Source organism: Cydia splendana, chromosome Z (genome assembly GCF_910591565.1).
Source record: "Cydia splendana chromosome Z, ilCydSple1.2, whole genome shotgun sequence".
NCBI classification, from domain to species: Eukaryota; Metazoa; Arthropoda; class Insecta; order Lepidoptera; family Tortricidae; genus Cydia; species Cydia splendana.
In genome coordinates, this window is record NC_085987.1 from 21888285 (window position 1) to 21907295 (window position 19011).

General features: G+C 36.8%; 1 protein-coding gene across 1 annotated transcript in view; it reads right to left on the bottom strand.

Annotated features, from left to right (window-relative positions):
- The window catches only part of LOC134804706 (zinc finger protein 208-like), a 32973-nt gene extending 13962 nt beyond the window's left edge, over window positions 1-19011 (bottom strand). Inside the window, exons 1-4 of the mRNA XM_063777858.1 lie at window positions 18962-19011; window positions 18676-18839; window positions 6601-6733; window positions 3270-4422 (exon numbers count right to left, since the gene is read on the bottom strand). Of these exons, the coding sequence (XP_063633928.1) occupies window positions 3270-4422; window positions 6601-6733; window positions 18676-18795 (1406 nt within the window). The 5' untranslated portion in view covers window positions 18796-18839; window positions 18962-19011. The remainder of the gene's footprint in view (window positions 1-3269; window positions 4423-6600; window positions 6734-18675; window positions 18840-18961) is intronic.

Below are 19011 nucleotides of genomic sequence, written 5' to 3' on the forward strand. Positions count from 1 at the left end.
TATGTTGAGGGTATTTCATTTACAGGGTGTCCCTAGCCATTGGACAAAGCCGAAATGTACATATGCATTAGGGTATTTAGAACCAGTATACAAAGTATCATAACAATCGGTGTAGCGGTTACGAAGAAATTAACAAATTACGATTTTTTTACTTTGGAGCAACCTGTATGTGTTAGTAGCTCCTGAGGTAATAAATAGTATAAAATCTTCTTCGACCGTTGTGATTATATTTTTTATTTATGACATTAATAAGATTCTGACTTTTGACAAATGTCATCATTGCCGCACATTTTCAAACAAATTGTCAAAAGCACTGCCAATGATTAATACAGAATGTTTCTTTTTGTTGTCGATTATTGGAAATAACTTTTGTTTGATATTTTATGTTTTATTTTTTGTTCTAATTGAAAAAATATTACCGTTAGAGCATTTCTGAGAAGCAACCCTACGTGGGATTTCAGGGTTTGTCCAATGGCTAAGGTCACCCTGTATATTTTTAAAAATACCTTACGAGCATATATAGCATATTTTTTTACGTTGTCATTAAAATTGGTTGAAAATGTTTATGCAAGACAAAATTACAGTTTTAAATTTAATTTTGGAACACAAGGAAATATTATTCGGGAAGTTTAGTAGTAAATTGACTCATGATGACAAAAATAATAAATGGAAAGATATAGCAAGTTAGTTTTAGTTTATTGATCTCTCAATACAATTTTCATAGTTAATGTAATCGAATACAGAAGCAATTACTTATCGTATAGCGATCGTCAGGATACAAAACAAAGCAAATAATTAAATTACAATTGATATTATAGTTGAAAAGTAGTTAGGTATATACAATGGTATATAAATATATCACAAAGTTAATTGAAAAGTTTAGATATATTGGATAAGGATTGGAAGTATTTAAGAGACACTATGTGGCAAAATTGGAGAAGACGCACAGTGGTAAGTACTTGTTTATTATATAATTTCGTATAATTTAATCCTAAATAGTTTATAATTTTAACTTCTTAAATTCACTCAGTTTACATACAAAGATATATAAATCCGAAATGTTGGAAGTTAAATTTATGCGTTCGCTGTACGTCCTATGACGCCTAACAACTAATTCTTCTTCGCTACTACTATCACTGGTACTAAACATTTTAACAAAACAAAAAGTTATGCTCTTGACGCACGCCTAGAAAATTGTCAACTTGTATTTACATTTCCACAAATATGTGTACCTTCTTCTACAATTAGTTGTAACACAAATGTCAATTACAAAATTGTCAAATTTTCCGGAAAATTGCTTGTAAATTGTAATATTTTGTGATACGCGTAATTGTAGATTTGTCGCGACAATTTACATATTTGTATAAATTTTGCATTACAATTTTGTCATTTGTAAATTGTGTGATATGCCCAGTTGTACTAAATACATATTTGTAACTTGTCACTTGTAAATTGTAATTGTAAGTTACGTGGTATAGGCCCCTGTGGCCTATCCCACAAAACTTACAATAACAATTTTATAAGTGTCAAGTTACAAGTTTGTAATAGTACAAATGTGCGTACCACAAAATATACAAGTTAACAAATTTGTAGTCGAAAATTCTTACAAATATGTTAATTGTATCGACAAGTCTACAATTTATTGTATCACAAAACTTTACATACGCTACATATCTTTTCCAGAAAACGTACAAATTTGTAGCTGACAATTGTTTTGTGCTACATTAAATTGTAGTGATAATTATACATATACTTATGTAGAATTGTACCTACAAGTTAACAATTCTCTAAACGTGTGTCGCACCCTCTTGCTACAGTTGATACTATACGAATACTAGTAATTGCAGTAGGTATATTTTGCCATTTTAGCTACGGAACCCTAAAAAGCGTTAAAAATTGGAGATCCTACTCCTAGGTGTCATGAATTTCATATACATATAAATAACCCCAATTTTACTTAGCTTTAATTTAATTTACGAAATACTCATAGGTACTGGGTAAGAAAAAAATATATACTCAAATTGAGCTTACCATCGTACGCCTTTTCCAATTTTGCCACATGTCCCTTAAGTATTTCCATCTTTCTCCATTATTCCTAAAGGCTAAATCATTTAATTTATGCGTTATCTCCTTCCATTTGTTTATTTTAACAGTGTGCGTCAATTTATCACTAAATTTACCAAAGAGAATGTTTTTGTTTTTATTTGTGAGGTTTAAAATGGTCAGTTTAGCTTGCAAATCCATTGTAATGGCAGTTGGTATGTAAATGCTCGTAGATAGATCACTATATAAATATAATTAATGTAATTCTTGCGTAACAGGCCTATTCGGATTTCGAGATAATCACAAGATCTTGAGACGATTTAGAGATCAACTAGATCTACATTAGATATCGACTAGATGTGACTTGGATATCTAAGTCATAACTTGTCGAAATCGTTTAAGAGGACCTCCAGAATCGCGGAAAAGTCAAATTTGACATATCTATCTTACAAATATCTTTAAATTATCCGTATCGTAACTTGTTGAAGTCTAGTAGAAATCTAATTCATTTTCCGAATCGAGCCGTTGGTATTGCGTATAAAGTGAAACTACCTTCAACATTAAAGAAGCAAAATAAATTGTTACATATTTGTAGTTGTAACATTACAATTTTTCGCTTGTAAAGTTATAAATCAACAATTCTACAATTATGTAGCTGTCGTGACATGCCTTTATTCTTTGTGATACGCTTTCACAAAAATGACATATTTGTATACTGCAGACTTGTAACGAATACATATTTGTAATTATTGTGGTACATTTTTTTGTTTACAATTTAACAATTTTGTCGAATTGTACACTTGTAGTTTTGTGGGATAGGGCACTGGGCGTACTTACAAAAAAACATATGTATTAGTGTGTGTGAGATTTATATTTGTTACATATTTGCTGTGGCTTAGTTTTCAAAAGTGTTTTTATATAAAAACTAATAAAAAGACACGCCAAGATCGCTTACCTTCTTTCTAATGCTAAAAAACTAAGTAAATATGTACTTTCAGTTGAGTCATTAATCAGTTATTTCCAAAACATCTTGTCTTTTTATTAAAAGGACGTATTTGCCGCAAAGGTTCACCCAGTGTATGGCTTTTTCATATCGTATGAAGGCTACACGCATTTGGACGAAGATTCCTTTTTTGTTTGAAGGTGAGGAGCCCTACTCGTAGTTTGGTGTGGCGGGGGGCGGGGTGGGGTGAGGTGAGGGGTGAGGGCGAGTGGAAGCGACGTACCTGGACTCGTCACCGGCCTCCTCAATGTTGGACACGTGCGCGGCCAGGTGCGTGATGAGCAGCTGCTCCGTACCCAGCTGCTTGTAGCACATGCGGCACTCGAACAGCTCCTGCGGCGCCGCCTGCTCCTGCGCCTGCTGGTCCGGCTTCAGCGCCCACATCCGCGGCTCGAAGTGAATGTCCTTAATGTGTTTGAAGTATGCTGACTTTTTTGATGTAACCTTTTCGCAAACGGGGCACGAAAATGTGGTAGCATTAGTACTTTCTGGGCATTTACTGAAATGTTCACTGTGTACATAGTAGTCGTCGAATGGTTTTTTACAGTAAATACAAGGCACGGAGACCTTTCCGTTGCTCGCTTTGGGCTCCGTTTTAACTTGTGGCAGCACAGCTGCATGCACCACTCTCATGTGCTTCTCCAGGTTCTCGGTAGTTTTGAACGTAGTTGTACACATGCTACAATTTATTCTGTTCGCGTGAATACCGTCTATGGGTTCCAGCGATATTAATAACTCTTTCTGGATGGTCTTGGGTGGTGTCGTGGGTGAAGTCTTTTGCGGGGACTTTCCGCATGTGTCGTGGTGACGTTTCAGCATTATTTTTAATTTGAAAGTCTTTCCGCATTTATCGCAGCTAATTTTGTCTTCTACATCAGTCGCATCCTGGATATTCTTCTTTGGAATAGTAACTACTACATTTTCAGGAAAGGTATCTTTTGCCTTGTTCGTTTTGCCCGAATGAATCCTGGAGTGCGCAGCTAAGCTTTTCGCCGACGGGAACTGTCGACCGCAAACTTTACACTTGAATTCGTCTCTTAGTAGGGGTTCGTCAGAGTCCGTCTCGCCTGAGAATTGAGAAGCGCTGTTGTCTTCGTAATCTGAATCCATATAATAACTGCTAGCCGTTAGCCTAGGCCTCTTGTTACTACTTTTTAGTTCTTCGACGCGTTTTGAATTGCTGGGTCGAAATTCGGTCGATTTGCTACTGGCAGAAGCGATTTCCAGACTTTCATGACTACGTTTCCGACTATTTCTTTTATTAGAGTCCGGCTCAGAGGCTTGCGACGGTTTTGTTTGGTTAGTCACCTCAGTGCGGATGGAGGAAACGGAATCACTACTGGTCCTCGTGGGTGGCACTGGTGTGGAACTCGAACCTGGAAGCATTTCAAGCCATTACTCCTCCTCCACAAATACAGATTATGAAGCATCATTATTGTTAAGTCATACTCAAGAGATATTAATTGCTTTATACATACATATATATAGCTTAACACTATAACGTCTATAACTAACACAGGCATGGCATGTTTTAAGAAAAAGGGTGTAAATGTACATACTCGTAGACACTGTAGATGGGGTGAAATTTACTCTGTGTACAAATTTTAACGTTAGTGTGTAAAGAATTTTTATTACCATTAAAGGATTCTACATAATCAACATTACTTATTGACACCTCGATGCACATATCGGCAAACCGCTCTCTGAATTTGCAACATGCAATAGTAGCTTATCAAATATAAAAAAAAAGTACACTTATAGGATCCAGACCCCTAGAATCAACTTTTATGGCGTTCTTATATTTTGTATTGTATTATTCCTAAAACTAATATTTGCACTGCGATAGTTTCGTTTCTTGCGAAGTTGCTGAACCCTGCCAACAATATATTGTTGTACTGTGTACAAACGCAAAAGTTTGAAGCGACGAAAGAACTTGTAGACGGTCTTCTCCACAAAAAAGGCCTTACCTCCCTAGAGAATAAAATGGGCTATAACACCCGAAACGCCAGTGTAGAGTACCACGATTTATGAGCAAGTTTTTTTTATTTTATAAGTCAAATTAGTTACACAGCACAGTGATGATAAAATGTAAATAGTTTTAGTATTATTTTAATGCCAAACGGTAAAAGTAAAACAGTTACCGATAAGCTTATTTAATTTTATGCACTGAATAAAATTCCATTGTGGGTGCTTACATTTTTTCACTCTCATTGAGAGGCATCGTGGATATCTTTTTTTTTTATTTAAATTATTTGTAAGTTTTTTCAAAAAAAAATATTACGTATTTTTAGAACAATTTTCATATTTTTAGCTTTTGTGCAAAATTTTTACAAATTTTAAAGGTGCATTTTAGACCTAGGTATATTCGTGATTTTTTTACTATAGAGCGAAAGTCAAGAGATCAGGTTTCGAATCGATTAAGTTACATGAGAAATACCTCAAGATTGGTAATTAAATTTTTGGACAGTTTCGTGATCTAAAAAAGCGCTACGATTTTTAAAAACTGCCGGCTGAACCTACTGCACCTTAAATGTAAATTAAATTTCGCCGAGCATAGACAATACACATCGCAAAGCAAGATAAAATGGCAAAGCAAAAATTCGCAAAAGCGCAAGCAATGCAAGCATAATGTGTATCGTGTAACATATTATTATGTTATGTCCACTTAGAAATATTAAAGGACCATGGGCAGAAATGTCCCCACCCACCAACAGAAATGAAACATGTCTCATTTAATAGATCTTAGCAACCTGATGATTTTTTACTATGACGAGGATCGCCATATGTATGGGGTTTTCTTGGAAAACCGTGTTTTGTTTTTACATATTTTTTGCTCATTTCATTGCAAGTTTTTGTTTTTTTATTATACTAGTTGATTGATAAACAAGCATGCGGGGCTGCGTGATGGTAAACAGTCACCGCAGCCTATAGACGGATGTAACAACTCATGGTTATCACGTAATACGCGTTACCGACCATGTGACGTAAAGATCTTATGCCACAATACCCAGTAATAGCACTGCCATGTCTCACCCTTCAAACCGGAACACCGCCATGAAAACATAACTGCTTAGGGACAGAAAAAAACCCCATACATAGGGCGATTCTCGTCATAGTAAAAATTCATCAGTTTGCCAAGATCTATTAAATGAGACATGTTTCATTTCTGTTGGTGGGTGGGGACAGTGCCCATACAAATTTGCCCATGGTCCTTTGGTGAACAACTTCTGGATTGTAGTTTATTTCTTACAAGTAACTTCACATGGGGCTTCCCTACTATGCCTCGGACTTACACGAAATTTATGCTATTTTCCCCATTTGAGGAGTAACTAGATGACAATAACAAAACACTATTATCATCCGATCACTTATTCCAGGGGCTAACATGTGTGTGTAACATACCAACAGAACTAAGTATAATACTTCGCATTGTTATACAAATGTATAGTATTTGACTAAAACCTATAGTTCATAAAATAATAGCGTAGGTAGTGCAACAACATTTAAAGGAAGGGAAACCAATGAACACCGTTAACACTACTGGTCACACTCACCAGGAGGAGGTACATAATTTCGGCGTAACTCCTGATCAGCTCTTTCACACTGTTGTTTAAAAATATATGCACTACTGAGTTTTTGAATGCATTCGGCACAGACTTTATCTGGTAATCCATCTCCTTCAAATATCTGTAAAGAAATCAAAATTCTTCTAAAACCGTCTCAAGTTCGATTGTGCGACATAAAGGCTTTGCCACACAGTACACAGGCTGCGAGACGCCAGCGCGACGCGTTGAGTGCGTCATATGGGAAGTATCAATTATAATAATTAAATAACTTTTGCACCAATGTTTAATTATTATTCTTTTATTCATTTAATGTCTTAGATTTGGTTATTTATAATATGAATATAAAAGTAAAATATCAAAAAATTTACAAAACAATAAAAAATACATATCAACACATTATAAAAAACCTAACCTAGGGTGCCTCCGGCAGCGGGGCTTGGTCCAAGCTGCCGGTGGTCAGAGCCGCAGAGTGAGTAACCGACATACTATACGCGCCGGTAATTTCATAAGTCGGATCCCCCCTCTGTAGCCCCACAGTAGGCGCGCATGGCGTTCTCATTCTTGGTTTGAGACCATCGCATGCGGTGGCCGCCCGCGCCGCGCTGGTGGTCGTGGCGGCGGCGGCCCGCACTCGTCGTCGTCGCTCGACTCGCTGGTGTCGGGCGCGGTGCGGTGGCGAATTCATCGCCCGACGACGATTGCGAAGAGATGGATGATGCGGGCGGGCGGGGGTAGTGGGCTTCATGGAGACGCGAGTTGACCTCGTGTTTTGCTTCTCGTTTGCATTTTCGTTCACTTAGGGAGTTTTGTCGTACATGTTGAACATTATTTTCCATGGTCAATTATAACCCGTATATATATACGTACATAATAGCATGTAGCAGTCTTGGGTTATATTTTCCATAAAATTAATGTAAACGCAACATGTAAATACATAATCTAGAAGATAATTAACCCTTTATAAGGCAGAGACGATTTGGAAACCACTTAGTTAATAAACATTTACGGAGAAGAACATCCTCTTTATTATTTAACTATAATGGTATTATATAGCGAATATATCAGGCTTTCTTTCCTCGTTCATACTTTTTCGGTCAGTATTTAATTTTTGTGTAATTAATTAATCTATAGTATGTGGTCAATTTATGCACTATGCCTGTCAAGGGAAGCAAGCTATCGTCATTGTTTCCATTATACTATTAAAAATATACACGTCGCTGTATCTAATAATTTGAATTATAGCTCTTGCAATTCACGATAGCGAGTGGCGAGACTCTTATTGGTATGATGACAAGGTCTAATTTTGATAAATCCACTCTCCATCGTGAATTGCAAGAGCTTATAATTTTTTCAGTGATATTCGTATATTAATCCTACCCACTACAAGATACACAATAATGTTCGATTTACCGTATGTAGTCAATTAAACGCCAGTCTGTACAGAGCACCTTATGTTTGTTATGTCAATGTCAATGAATAGGGGTATTGGAAACAGATCATCTGAAAACTCAAGTGCACTAACAGGCTGAGTGCATATATTGACCACATGTTTTTCTTAATGATTTCGTTTTTTTTTTGGCGTAGATGTGTTCCCCAGTGCATTAGAAACATGGTAGTGTATTTAACTTTCACGTAGCATATCTGTATAAATGGGGCCTTATAAAGGGTTAAAGAGACTTTACAAAAACACGACTGACGTTGACAGCGTCTTTTTTTAAAATTGTTATTAGAGTCAGACCAAACTAAGTTGGCAGCGATTTTGATAGCCCAGACGGTGCAAGTGTTAAGTAAGCGACGTAAAATGGAGTTAGACGTTTAAAATAACTCTTGCACCGCCTGGGATATCAAAAACACTGCCAACTTAGCTTGGGCTGACTCTAGATAAATTAGTCAGTAGCTTTAAGTACTTAAGTCACATTATAACTGACGACCTTTATGACGATAGCGACATTAACCTCTTAACTTAAGGCTCACCTACCCACGGTCCTACCTATCTTACCTTTAAACGAGCAATTCTTGTATATATGTCGCAGGCATTTTGTAAGAATCCGCCGTTTACAAACGGCAAATTGCAAACGGTCCGCATTTTGTAAAATACCTTATGATGACATGACAGCGCCGTTTGTAATTTGCTGCGGCATTTTAGTCGAATTAGTTCATTAATTTACCACTCGTGGCGCTGCACATCAAAACTATGAAAAACGCTGGGATGTCCATCAAATTTGGAGTTCTTAGATGGTCTTTTCAAGTTCTTTTCAAAAAACATTTCCTTCGCAACTTAAAATAGACGGAGCCCCGCCTTTGCCCTTCGGGCATCTGAAGCGTGAATAAAGCGTAGGTAAGTAGGTTAGGTTCGTTAGGTAGCTTCAGTTGGCCAAAGGACTAACCGATCAGAAAATGACCATAAGTATTTTTGCAAAGTCCTCTATACAAATTAGCAACAACGGGCGAGAATAGGGATATTGACACAATATTATGAATTTTAAGATATTATCTGGATCAATAGATATCATAAAGTATGGACACGAAAAAATCTGGTCGTGCATGATATGGTAAATCTTTTAATTGTATGAGGATTTGAAACAGCACTTTTTTTTAATGATTTGTGGATATCAAACTACATAATAAAAATACAATCATAATATAACGTTAAGTTGATGAGCATTATACAGGCTGTCCCTAGCCATAGCCATTAGGGTATTTAGAACCAGTATACAAAGTGTCATAACAATCGGTGTAGCGGTTACGAAGAAATTAACAAATTACAATTTTTCAAGTTATTTCCAATAATCGACAACAAAAAGAAACATACTGTATTAATCATTGGCAGTGCTTTTGACAATTTGTTTGAAAATGTGCGGCAATGATGACATTTGTTAAAAGTCAGAACCTCATTAATGTCATAAATAAAAAAGATAATCAAAACGGTCGAAGAAGGTTTCATACTATTTATTACCTCAGGAGCTACTAACACATACAGGTTACTCCAAAGTATTAAAATCGTAATTTGTTAATTTCTTCGTAACCGCTACACCGATTGTTATGATACTTTGTATACTGGTTCTAAATACCCTAATGCATATGAACATTTCGGCTTTGTCCAATGGCTAGGGACACCCTGTATATTAGGCTAGATCACCCAGGTCCGATCCCTGTGGAAGGGTTCCCATGAGGCTGGCTGCGTTCTCCCTTTGGATGGCTTGAACTTTTGTTTGATAATTTATTTTTTTATCTTTTGTTCTAATTAATAAAATATTACATTTAGAGCATTTCTGAGAAGTAACCCTACGTGGGATTTCAGGGTTTGTCCAATGGCTAAGGTCACCCTGTATATTCCACCATACCTATTATGTAGTTTGATATCCACAAATCATTAAAAAAAAATGCTGCTTGAAAATCCTCATTCATTTAAAAGATTTACCATATCATGCATAACCAGATTTTTGCGTGTCCATACTTTACCTTTTGGACGCCAATGACCGATATATCCGCACCGCAGATTCAACGGCAAAGACTGTATATCGGTCACTGACCTCAGAGCAACATAGACCTACGTGCATATGCATAAAGTTCAATTTCAGTTTTGACACTTCGGTGACGTGGCGTCCGCCTGACAGCTTTTGTAATCATCATTCTCTTGCCCTTGTCCCATTCACTTGGGGTCGGCGCAGCATGTCTTTCTCTTCCACACCTCTCTGTCGCCCGTCATTTCATCATTCACTTGCGTTCGTTTCATATCATCTCTCACACAGTCCATCCACCTTTTCCTCAGTTTTCCTTTCCTCGTACTTCCCTCCACATTCATTCGTAATACCTTTCTCGTCACATGACTTTCATCCCTCCGCATCACATGCCCGTACCACGCTAGGCGATTTGCCCTTACTTTTTCTGTTATGGGTGCAACTTTCAGGCTTCCTCTTATATACTCATTCCTTATCCTATCCATTCTCGTCACGCCACACATCCATCTTAACATTCGCATCTCCGCTACATGCAATCTCTTTTCATCCGTCACCTTTAGGGCCCAACACTCTGATCCATACATGACGACAGGTCTTATGACTGATTTATAAATTTTACCCTTTAACTGTGACAGCTTTTGTAATATAATATATAATATAATATAATATATAATATAATATAATAAAAATATAATGATATTGAAATGATAAATAAATACAAGAGCTGTTTCAGATTTTGTTTTAACTTCCTTTTCTTACATTCCTTATATTTTTTCGAATAATAAAGCCCGTCACAAACGGAGCGATAATATACTAAAAGATATCTTATAGCAAAAGATATCAAAGCGCAACTATATACATGGCTCAAAAAACAGGTATTTTATTCTGTAAACGAGTTCCTCCAAATCTAGTAATATTAAGCAGAAATTATAGTTGTAATGTAAGTAAACAATGTAATAAATTAAGACCACCTACGTATAGCTTTAACTTAACATTTGCATGCTTAACCAGCAAAATATGTCACTGTACAGGATAATCTTTCCAATATCACCTTGTTGTACCATATTTTATGCAAATAAAATAATTTTATTTTATTTATTTATTTATTATAAGGCATCTTACGATATTTTTTACGTACTATTTGGCAGAGTCCACACTCCACAAACGTAGCTATAATATCCTTATATATATTACGCGAAGCCGATTTTTGTACATCCCATCAGATCTACAGTTATGATCCGATTTTGATAAATGATATGTCATTAGATTCGTCTCATACTGGAGAGTTGCATAAAACTATTACTTTTTTAATTTTTGGACGAAAAAGTGCTAAAAAATGAATTTTAAACAACTACTGTGCACTGACCGACCAAACCAAATCAACGTGACCTGTCATGTGGTGTGTCGTCAACCAAATCGTGTTTTGACTCAAGGTGTCAAAATAAAAAACCATGAATAGAACTCAAACCTGTAGGAAGCTGTTAAGCATGATTAAATATTACGTTTTGAGTCGGCAACATATAATTCCCAACACTTTAACATGTACGAAAATACAAAAATAATTCTGCTTTTTGTTTATAATGATTGACAATCATATCATAATATTATTGTGTCAACGTGACAACTTCTAATTTCTTTTTTAATCGTGACTATTATTTCAGTAGTATTTTGTTAGGTTATATTCTATTATCTTATAAAAATATTGATATGAAAACTTTTTCGTGCATATTAAATTTTGCGGGAATAAAAGGCGATGAAGTGCGATTTGGATTTGTACAAGGAAGGTTTCGTGCCACTACAACGTCATTATGCATACTGACTTGCATAAAAATAAAAATAAATTAATCACAATGTCTTTTTAGGGTTCCGTAACCAAAATGGCAAAAACGGAGCGGAACTGTAGTTTCGTTATGTCCGTCCGTCCGCCCGTATGTCACAGTCGATTTACTCGGAAACTATAAGCACTACAATAATAAAATTTGGTAGGGAGGTGTAATCTATAGTACCCTATACTGAGCGTGGTCTGACATGCTCTTGGCCGGTTTTTATTAGACTAGAAGATGCCGAACTTCTTGCGGGCAAAATAGTCATAACCATAATAGTAAAAAGTATTTGTGGGTTCCCATGCTACCCGTTTATTGGAATCTGTCCAGCCGTTTTGGCATCACAGACACGCATACACAGGTACATAAATACCTACAGTGACCTAGAAATCACCCATTTCAGGTACTTTTAAGGGTTTTGGGTTTGGATTTCTTCTTTTATTTTAAGACTTTGTTGCTTCTTTGCATAACTTTATGATTCTATGTCAACGGGAAATAAGTACCTTCTTTGAAACTTTTTTGATTAGGTAGGTATTGAAAAACAAATTCATATTCAATTCAATCGTTTAAAATATATTTTTTACCTTTTGGACGCCAATGACTGATATATCCGCACCGTAGGTTCAACGCCAAAGACCGATTAATCGGTCACAAACCACAGAGCAACATAGACCTACGTGCATATGCATAAAGTTCAATTTCAGTTTTGACACTTCGGTGACGTGGCGTCAGCGTGACAGCTTTTGTGTTTGACGGCGTCGAAAAGGTTAACGAGTGTTTTTAGAGTACCTACCTATCTATTGACAATCACACAGAAGAAATAATAGTACTACCGTACTGAAAGGACACTTCCTACAAACCCGAAGTTTGACAGCGGTTCAGGGTCGAATCATGCTATCCCTTTCTAATATGTGGCACTATCCCTTTCGGCTATTTAGGGTTGTCAAAATTCAAGTGATTATCTTTCTGTGGTCGTGCACGCAAAAGGAAGTCAAGTGGTGCCAACCCTAATAATTGCTCGGAGCAATGCTGAGCCGAACGGAGCCAAGTTCGACCGAAGTCAGGAGTGTCTCCCCACTGACAATGACTTCTTATCGATAAAGTGGCTTCATTTTCAACCGACTTCAAAAAAGGAGGAGGCTCTCAATTCGGCTGTCTTTTTTTTAATGTTTGCTCGCGCAGAACCCCTTTGTTTATGAATCGATTTCAAAAATTCCAAATCTGTTCAGTAATTTTTAAGGAAATTAACAAACAAGTGGTTTTTACCAAGTCTTGCGTTTCAATCTGTATTGAAGTCGGTTTTTATTTTATCAAAAGTTTTTTAAGTACCTACTCATTTCACTATTGGAATTCCTGTATTCTCTAGCGGCGTTTTGACGCCGCAACGGGTCTCTAGTATTTATATATATTTTGGTATCGTTGTCGTGTGTGTTGCTTAGCTATAAGTACGATAAGATTTCTGTCGGTATCTTTCGGTATATTAATATATATTATCGCTCCGTCTGTGACGGGCTTAAATTGTAGGGCACTATAAGGGATGTACCGAAAAAAAAACCGGCCAAGTGCGAGTCGGACTCACACACACACGAAGGGTTCCGTACCATTATCTATAAAAACGGTCACCCATCCAAGTACTGACCCCGCCCGACGTTGCTTAACTTCGGTCAAAAATCACGTTTGTTGTATGGGAGCCCCACTTAATCTTTATTTTATTCTGTTTTTAGTATTTGTTGTTATAGCGGCAACAGAAATACATCATCAGAGCCTCTACCATCAGTTTTGACATTGACATAACGCTCACGTCTACGTAATTTACTTTCTGTACATCTCGCTTGCACTAATATGCGAGTACGAGCGAGATGCATAGAAAGTAAGTTACGTAGACGTGAGCGTTATGTCAATGTAAAAACTGATGGTAGACGTACAGTTCATCTGTGAAAATTTCAGATGTCTAGTCGTCTGTCGTCGCCATCGTCGAGATGTCTAGTACGTAGTCTATCACAGATCACGAGATACAGCCTGGTGACAGACATACGGACTGACGGACGGACGGACGGACGGACGGACAGCGGAGTCTTAGTAATAGGGTCCCGTTTTACCTTTTGGGTACGGAACCCTAAAAAAACTAAACTTCAAAAGAAATAAATAAACTGATATAGTTGAATTATCGAGAAGATGGAATTGCATTTGTAGTGGTTGTATGCTGATAGTACAAGAAAATAGAAAATTCAAATATAGAATGCCTGTAAACAAACAATACTACTACATATGCAATTCCACGCTCTCGATGATACGACTATACAATGGAGTTGGCAACTGTCAAAGGTTTGCATAGATGGCGCCATCATAGCTTGCCCCTTTTTCTATGAGATTTGGCTTAAAGGGCTGGCATCCAGGGTATTAAGAAAACAAAAACTTGACACAATTCTAGGGATTGACAGGGCAAGCTATGATGGCGCCATCTGCTAAAAACTTCCACCGGCCAACCCTATTGATAAGAAACTATGTTTTTTAGAATAACTAAACTAAATAACGAGTTCAATATGAATCGACTTTTAATTTAGATAATTATCAGGTTCTTTAATTATTATTATTGAAGTGAAAACTTCTTTAGCGGCGCTGTGCACTTTTTGTGATGGGGAAAAAATGTTAAACTCGCGACAGCGTAAGACGCTTCGTAAGACAGACACGTGACCTGATCGAAAAACTGTTACAATGTCATTGAGTTTTCACTTCTGCCGGCACTCCCGGAGTGCAACCCGTTGTTTTTTTTTCTGTAAGAGTGATAGACAGCTTCTTCCTAGCGCATTCAGTGGCAGTTTTTACGGAACTGTTTTTCATATTTGCCTGCACCAGTCCACCTGCTGAAGTTGTTAAAGTTTTATGGGTGCTTTATCCTCCCCTCTTAATACAATCTTGATTCGAGTCAAATAATATACGAGAGAACGGCACTGCAGGATGTTTGGTGCTCTTACTCTGCTGTTCGTCAATTACCAAATGCGACTTTTTTTACGAAGGAAATTGTCTGATTTTCGACTTGACCTAGAATTAAATAACGCAAACTTTCGGTTACTTTAGCTATCCTAATCTTCGTAAGTAGAACTAAACTGACTTATTACGTCGTAGTTCGATGCACTATAGCTGTATATGTACCCTATAAATATGACAGGCATGCTTCGTTTTCTCAAATTCTATTAGCAATCTTTCTGATGGGCTTAGGGTCACTTGTTCCTAGCCTAGAAGTCTACCGCTTCGAGGCCTCTGTTCAAGAGACAACATACTAAATTAGTTATTTATTATATAATGCACGAAACATCAGGGTAAATTTAAGTGTTTCGGAACCAAGCATGTAGGATGTTGCAAATTTTCTTGGAAAAGACCAATTTTTCAGTGATCTCTTTTATTTACCGGCGGTGTAACGTCACAGCGTAAAACCAGAATTATTTATATTCGAAAATATAAATAATAATAAGATTTTTATCGCCATCTTCTTCTTCTTCAGCGTGTGTTCGCCCACCGTTGGGCATACGCCTCTCCAATCTCTCTCCACTTTGAGCGGTTGTTAGTCACCCTTATCCAGACTGGTCCCGCAGTCTCCTTTATGTCATCGGACCAACGGGCGGGTGGTCTGCCTACACTTCTTCTGCCTAGCCGGGGTCTCCACTCCAAAACGCACTTGCTCCATCGTTCGTCGTGAAGTCGGCACATATGCCCTGCCCAGGCCCATTTTAGCCGGGCGAACCTGTGACCTATGTCGACGACTTTTGTGCGTTTTCGGATGAGCTCGTTTCGGACTCGATCGCGAAGTGTTATGCCGAGCATGGCTCGTTCCATGTTACGCTGCGTCACTTTGAGCTCGTGGATCATCCCAGCAGGCAGTCATGTCTCACAAGCGTATGTCATGGTTGTTAGTACGCACTGGTTAAAAACTTTTGTTTTTAGCGACTGTGGGATTTCGGATTTCAGCAAGAAACTCAGCTTCCCAAAGGCTGCCCATCCTAACTGCTTCCTTCGCCTTATCTCAGCCATCATCGAATCTCGGCCGAGCTTTATTACCTGTCCTAGGGAGTACACGTACCTGTACTGCACTTGCTCTAGTGTTTGTCTGTTCAATGAAATGGGATTCGGTGTGAGATCGGCTGTTGCCATAACCTGTCTTGTCCATGTTCTTTTAAGACCTGTTCGCAGGGACGCGTGATATAGTTGCTCCAGCATATGTTGCAAGTCATCTTGCTTAGAAACAACATTACAACCGTTTGAAATTTACGGTACGAGCCTTACATATCGTCGGGTGACAAGCAAAAGTCACTAACACCATTGAATTTATTGGACAATAAACCGTGTTACACGTGTAATAAAGTGCATTATTACTTTAATTTTTTGATAGTACTTACTGACTTTTGCTTGTCACCCGACAATATTATACTTGATATACATAAACATAATATTTAATTGTCAAAATAGCAATATAATTATTTTAGACAGCTGCAGCAGCGTCGTAAAGTCACTTAATTTAGTAAGGGTTGTTTGTTTCGCGTATCAAATACTAATGTCAGACTGACTCGCGTCTCATTGTCATTCATTACTGACTTTGTTTTTTTTTTTAACCCTTCGGAACCCAGCTATTTAGGGATGTATCTTATACCAGGCACTGGGTACACAGAAAGGTAAACCCTTAACTGAGGGCCTACCGCGAACACCATAGTTCGCAAATTGCGGGCATCTTTCTCTTTTACTCCAATTAAGGCATAATTAGAGTGACAGAGAAGATAAAAAAAAAATTCATTTTATAAAAGTAGGGCTTGTAATTCGATTATTCGAATATGTCGAATATTCGACCTGTTTTGATATTCGAATATTCGGCCGCTCAGGTTTCGAATATTAGAATATTTTTTATTACTAGAAAATATCTATTAATACACTATAGTTACAGTTTCTGTGTGTTTTGCCGGGTATTTACAGTGAATGAGGAACGGTAGGTACCCAAATGCGAAGGAAACAATGTTTTTACTGTATTCCTCTCGATAGGCTTTGTGTATACAGTTATGTATACAAGTTAGTTAGTGTATACAACCTAACTCAATTTCAAAGGAAACGAAATCAAAAAGTATGTTTTATAACGGTGCGGCTAATGCTTTTTTTAGGTAAGCAATGTTACCTACGTAAGTTATATCTAACCATGCACCTTAAGCTAACAAATAATCCACCCAGTCGTCGCCCTACTATTTCCCTTAAATATTCCAATACCTATAATATAATTTATATAATAGCCGACCATTAGGAATCAAAAATAAACTTGCCAAGTCAAATAAAGTCAATAAAGATTCAAAATACAATGGAATTAAAGGCCATTTTACAGGACTCTTAACAACTAAAAGTTAATTTAAATCAGGAAATGATTACCTACTAAAATGTTTTTTCTCTTACATACGTGTTGGGATGGTTAAAGTAATATTAATTCACGCAACAACGCATTTATAATAAAAAATTTATCTAGGAATATTGAAAATGTCTAATTTTTGCCTTTAACTTGCTTTTAAAAATGTGGGCATCTCAGAATAAAATGATAAAATCTAGTAAATTAAGTTGATTACTGCAAAATATCATTGGTTTTAGCAATATGTGAAAAAAGCTTTTGAATAAAACGATAATAAACCAATTTCTTGATCCTTTTCTTATTTTTTTAAAATATTCGAATAATTATTCGAATATCTCGTCAGAATAAGTCGAATATTCGAATACCTGAAAGTTTCGAATATTTGCATTCCCTAATAAAAAGTAATTAAATGTTGTATGTATATAGCGTTCTTGTAACACACATTACATTTAACTCAACCAAGCAATTGAAAACTGTGACATATCAATGTCATTCTGAACATCAATTGTCCGCGATAGTACTTAAATTTTTATCATCATCATCATCATTGATTATCTCAGAAATGCAGTTAGTTAGAATACCGGTGTCTTTGAGAAAGTTTCTAGATTTCAAGCTCAAAAATAAAAACATGTTGTACACCCAATTGTGTAAAAATATTTTCTAAAATGTCAATATCCAGAAAGAAAATGGGGAGTATGTTTGTAAGGAGAGGCTATCTTCCACCACAGAATAATTAATAGTACTACCGTACAGAAAGGAAACTTCCTACAAAAACGAAGTTTGACAGCGGTTCAGGGTCGAATCATGCTGTCCCTTTCTAATATATGGCACTATCCCTTTCGGCTATTTAGGGTTGTCAAAAATCAAGTGATTATCTTATCTGTGGTCGTGCACGCAAAAGGAAGTCAAGTGGTGCCAACCCTAATAATTGCTCGGAGCAATGCTGAGCCGAGCGGAGCCGAGTTTGACCGAAGTCAGGAGTTTCGCACCCCTGCTTCCACTATCCTCTTACACTCAGATGATGATCAAATTTCATATTTAGGGTTCTGTAGTGTAGTAACCTTATAATTTTGCTTTATCCTTCTGTCCACCCGTCTGTCCATTCTTGGCTTAGCTCATTATACTCTAATATTCATTAAAAATATTTTAGTTAAACCTCATTTACTGAATAAATAAATAAACTCGTTGCATTATTATCACTTTTTAGACAGCTATAATTGACTGGTAAAAAAAAACACTAAATAATGCACGATTCAGTCCAAATTGAAAGATTCAAGTTGTGAAATGATTTAACCTTCATAACTCCAGTAATATAGTTCAGTGGCAGTCAAACATGTTTCTATGCAAATTGAAATACTCGTGAAAATTTTTAGTAAATACTTGGAAAGAATACTTTACTTACTTTGATCCGAGCACACTCCATCACCATATCCGCCAACTGCACACTATTATCCACCGTAAAGATGGAATAGAAGTCGCCGAGTTTGAGACAAAGTCTACATTTTCCCAGCTTGAGAGCCATATTGATTTGTTCTCCAATAACTTCATGTCATTTAAACAAAGAATCTGTAGAGAATCATATGAAAAATGCATTATATTCTTTATTCACCACATTTCTATAAACATGTCTCATTGACAATTATGGCTATAAAACAAATAGGCTTTCGTTTTGCACAAAATTTGCTTACCTCGCTTGCCGGTGTACGCCATTCGCTGTCTCGTCTTGCCGTGGTTTTTC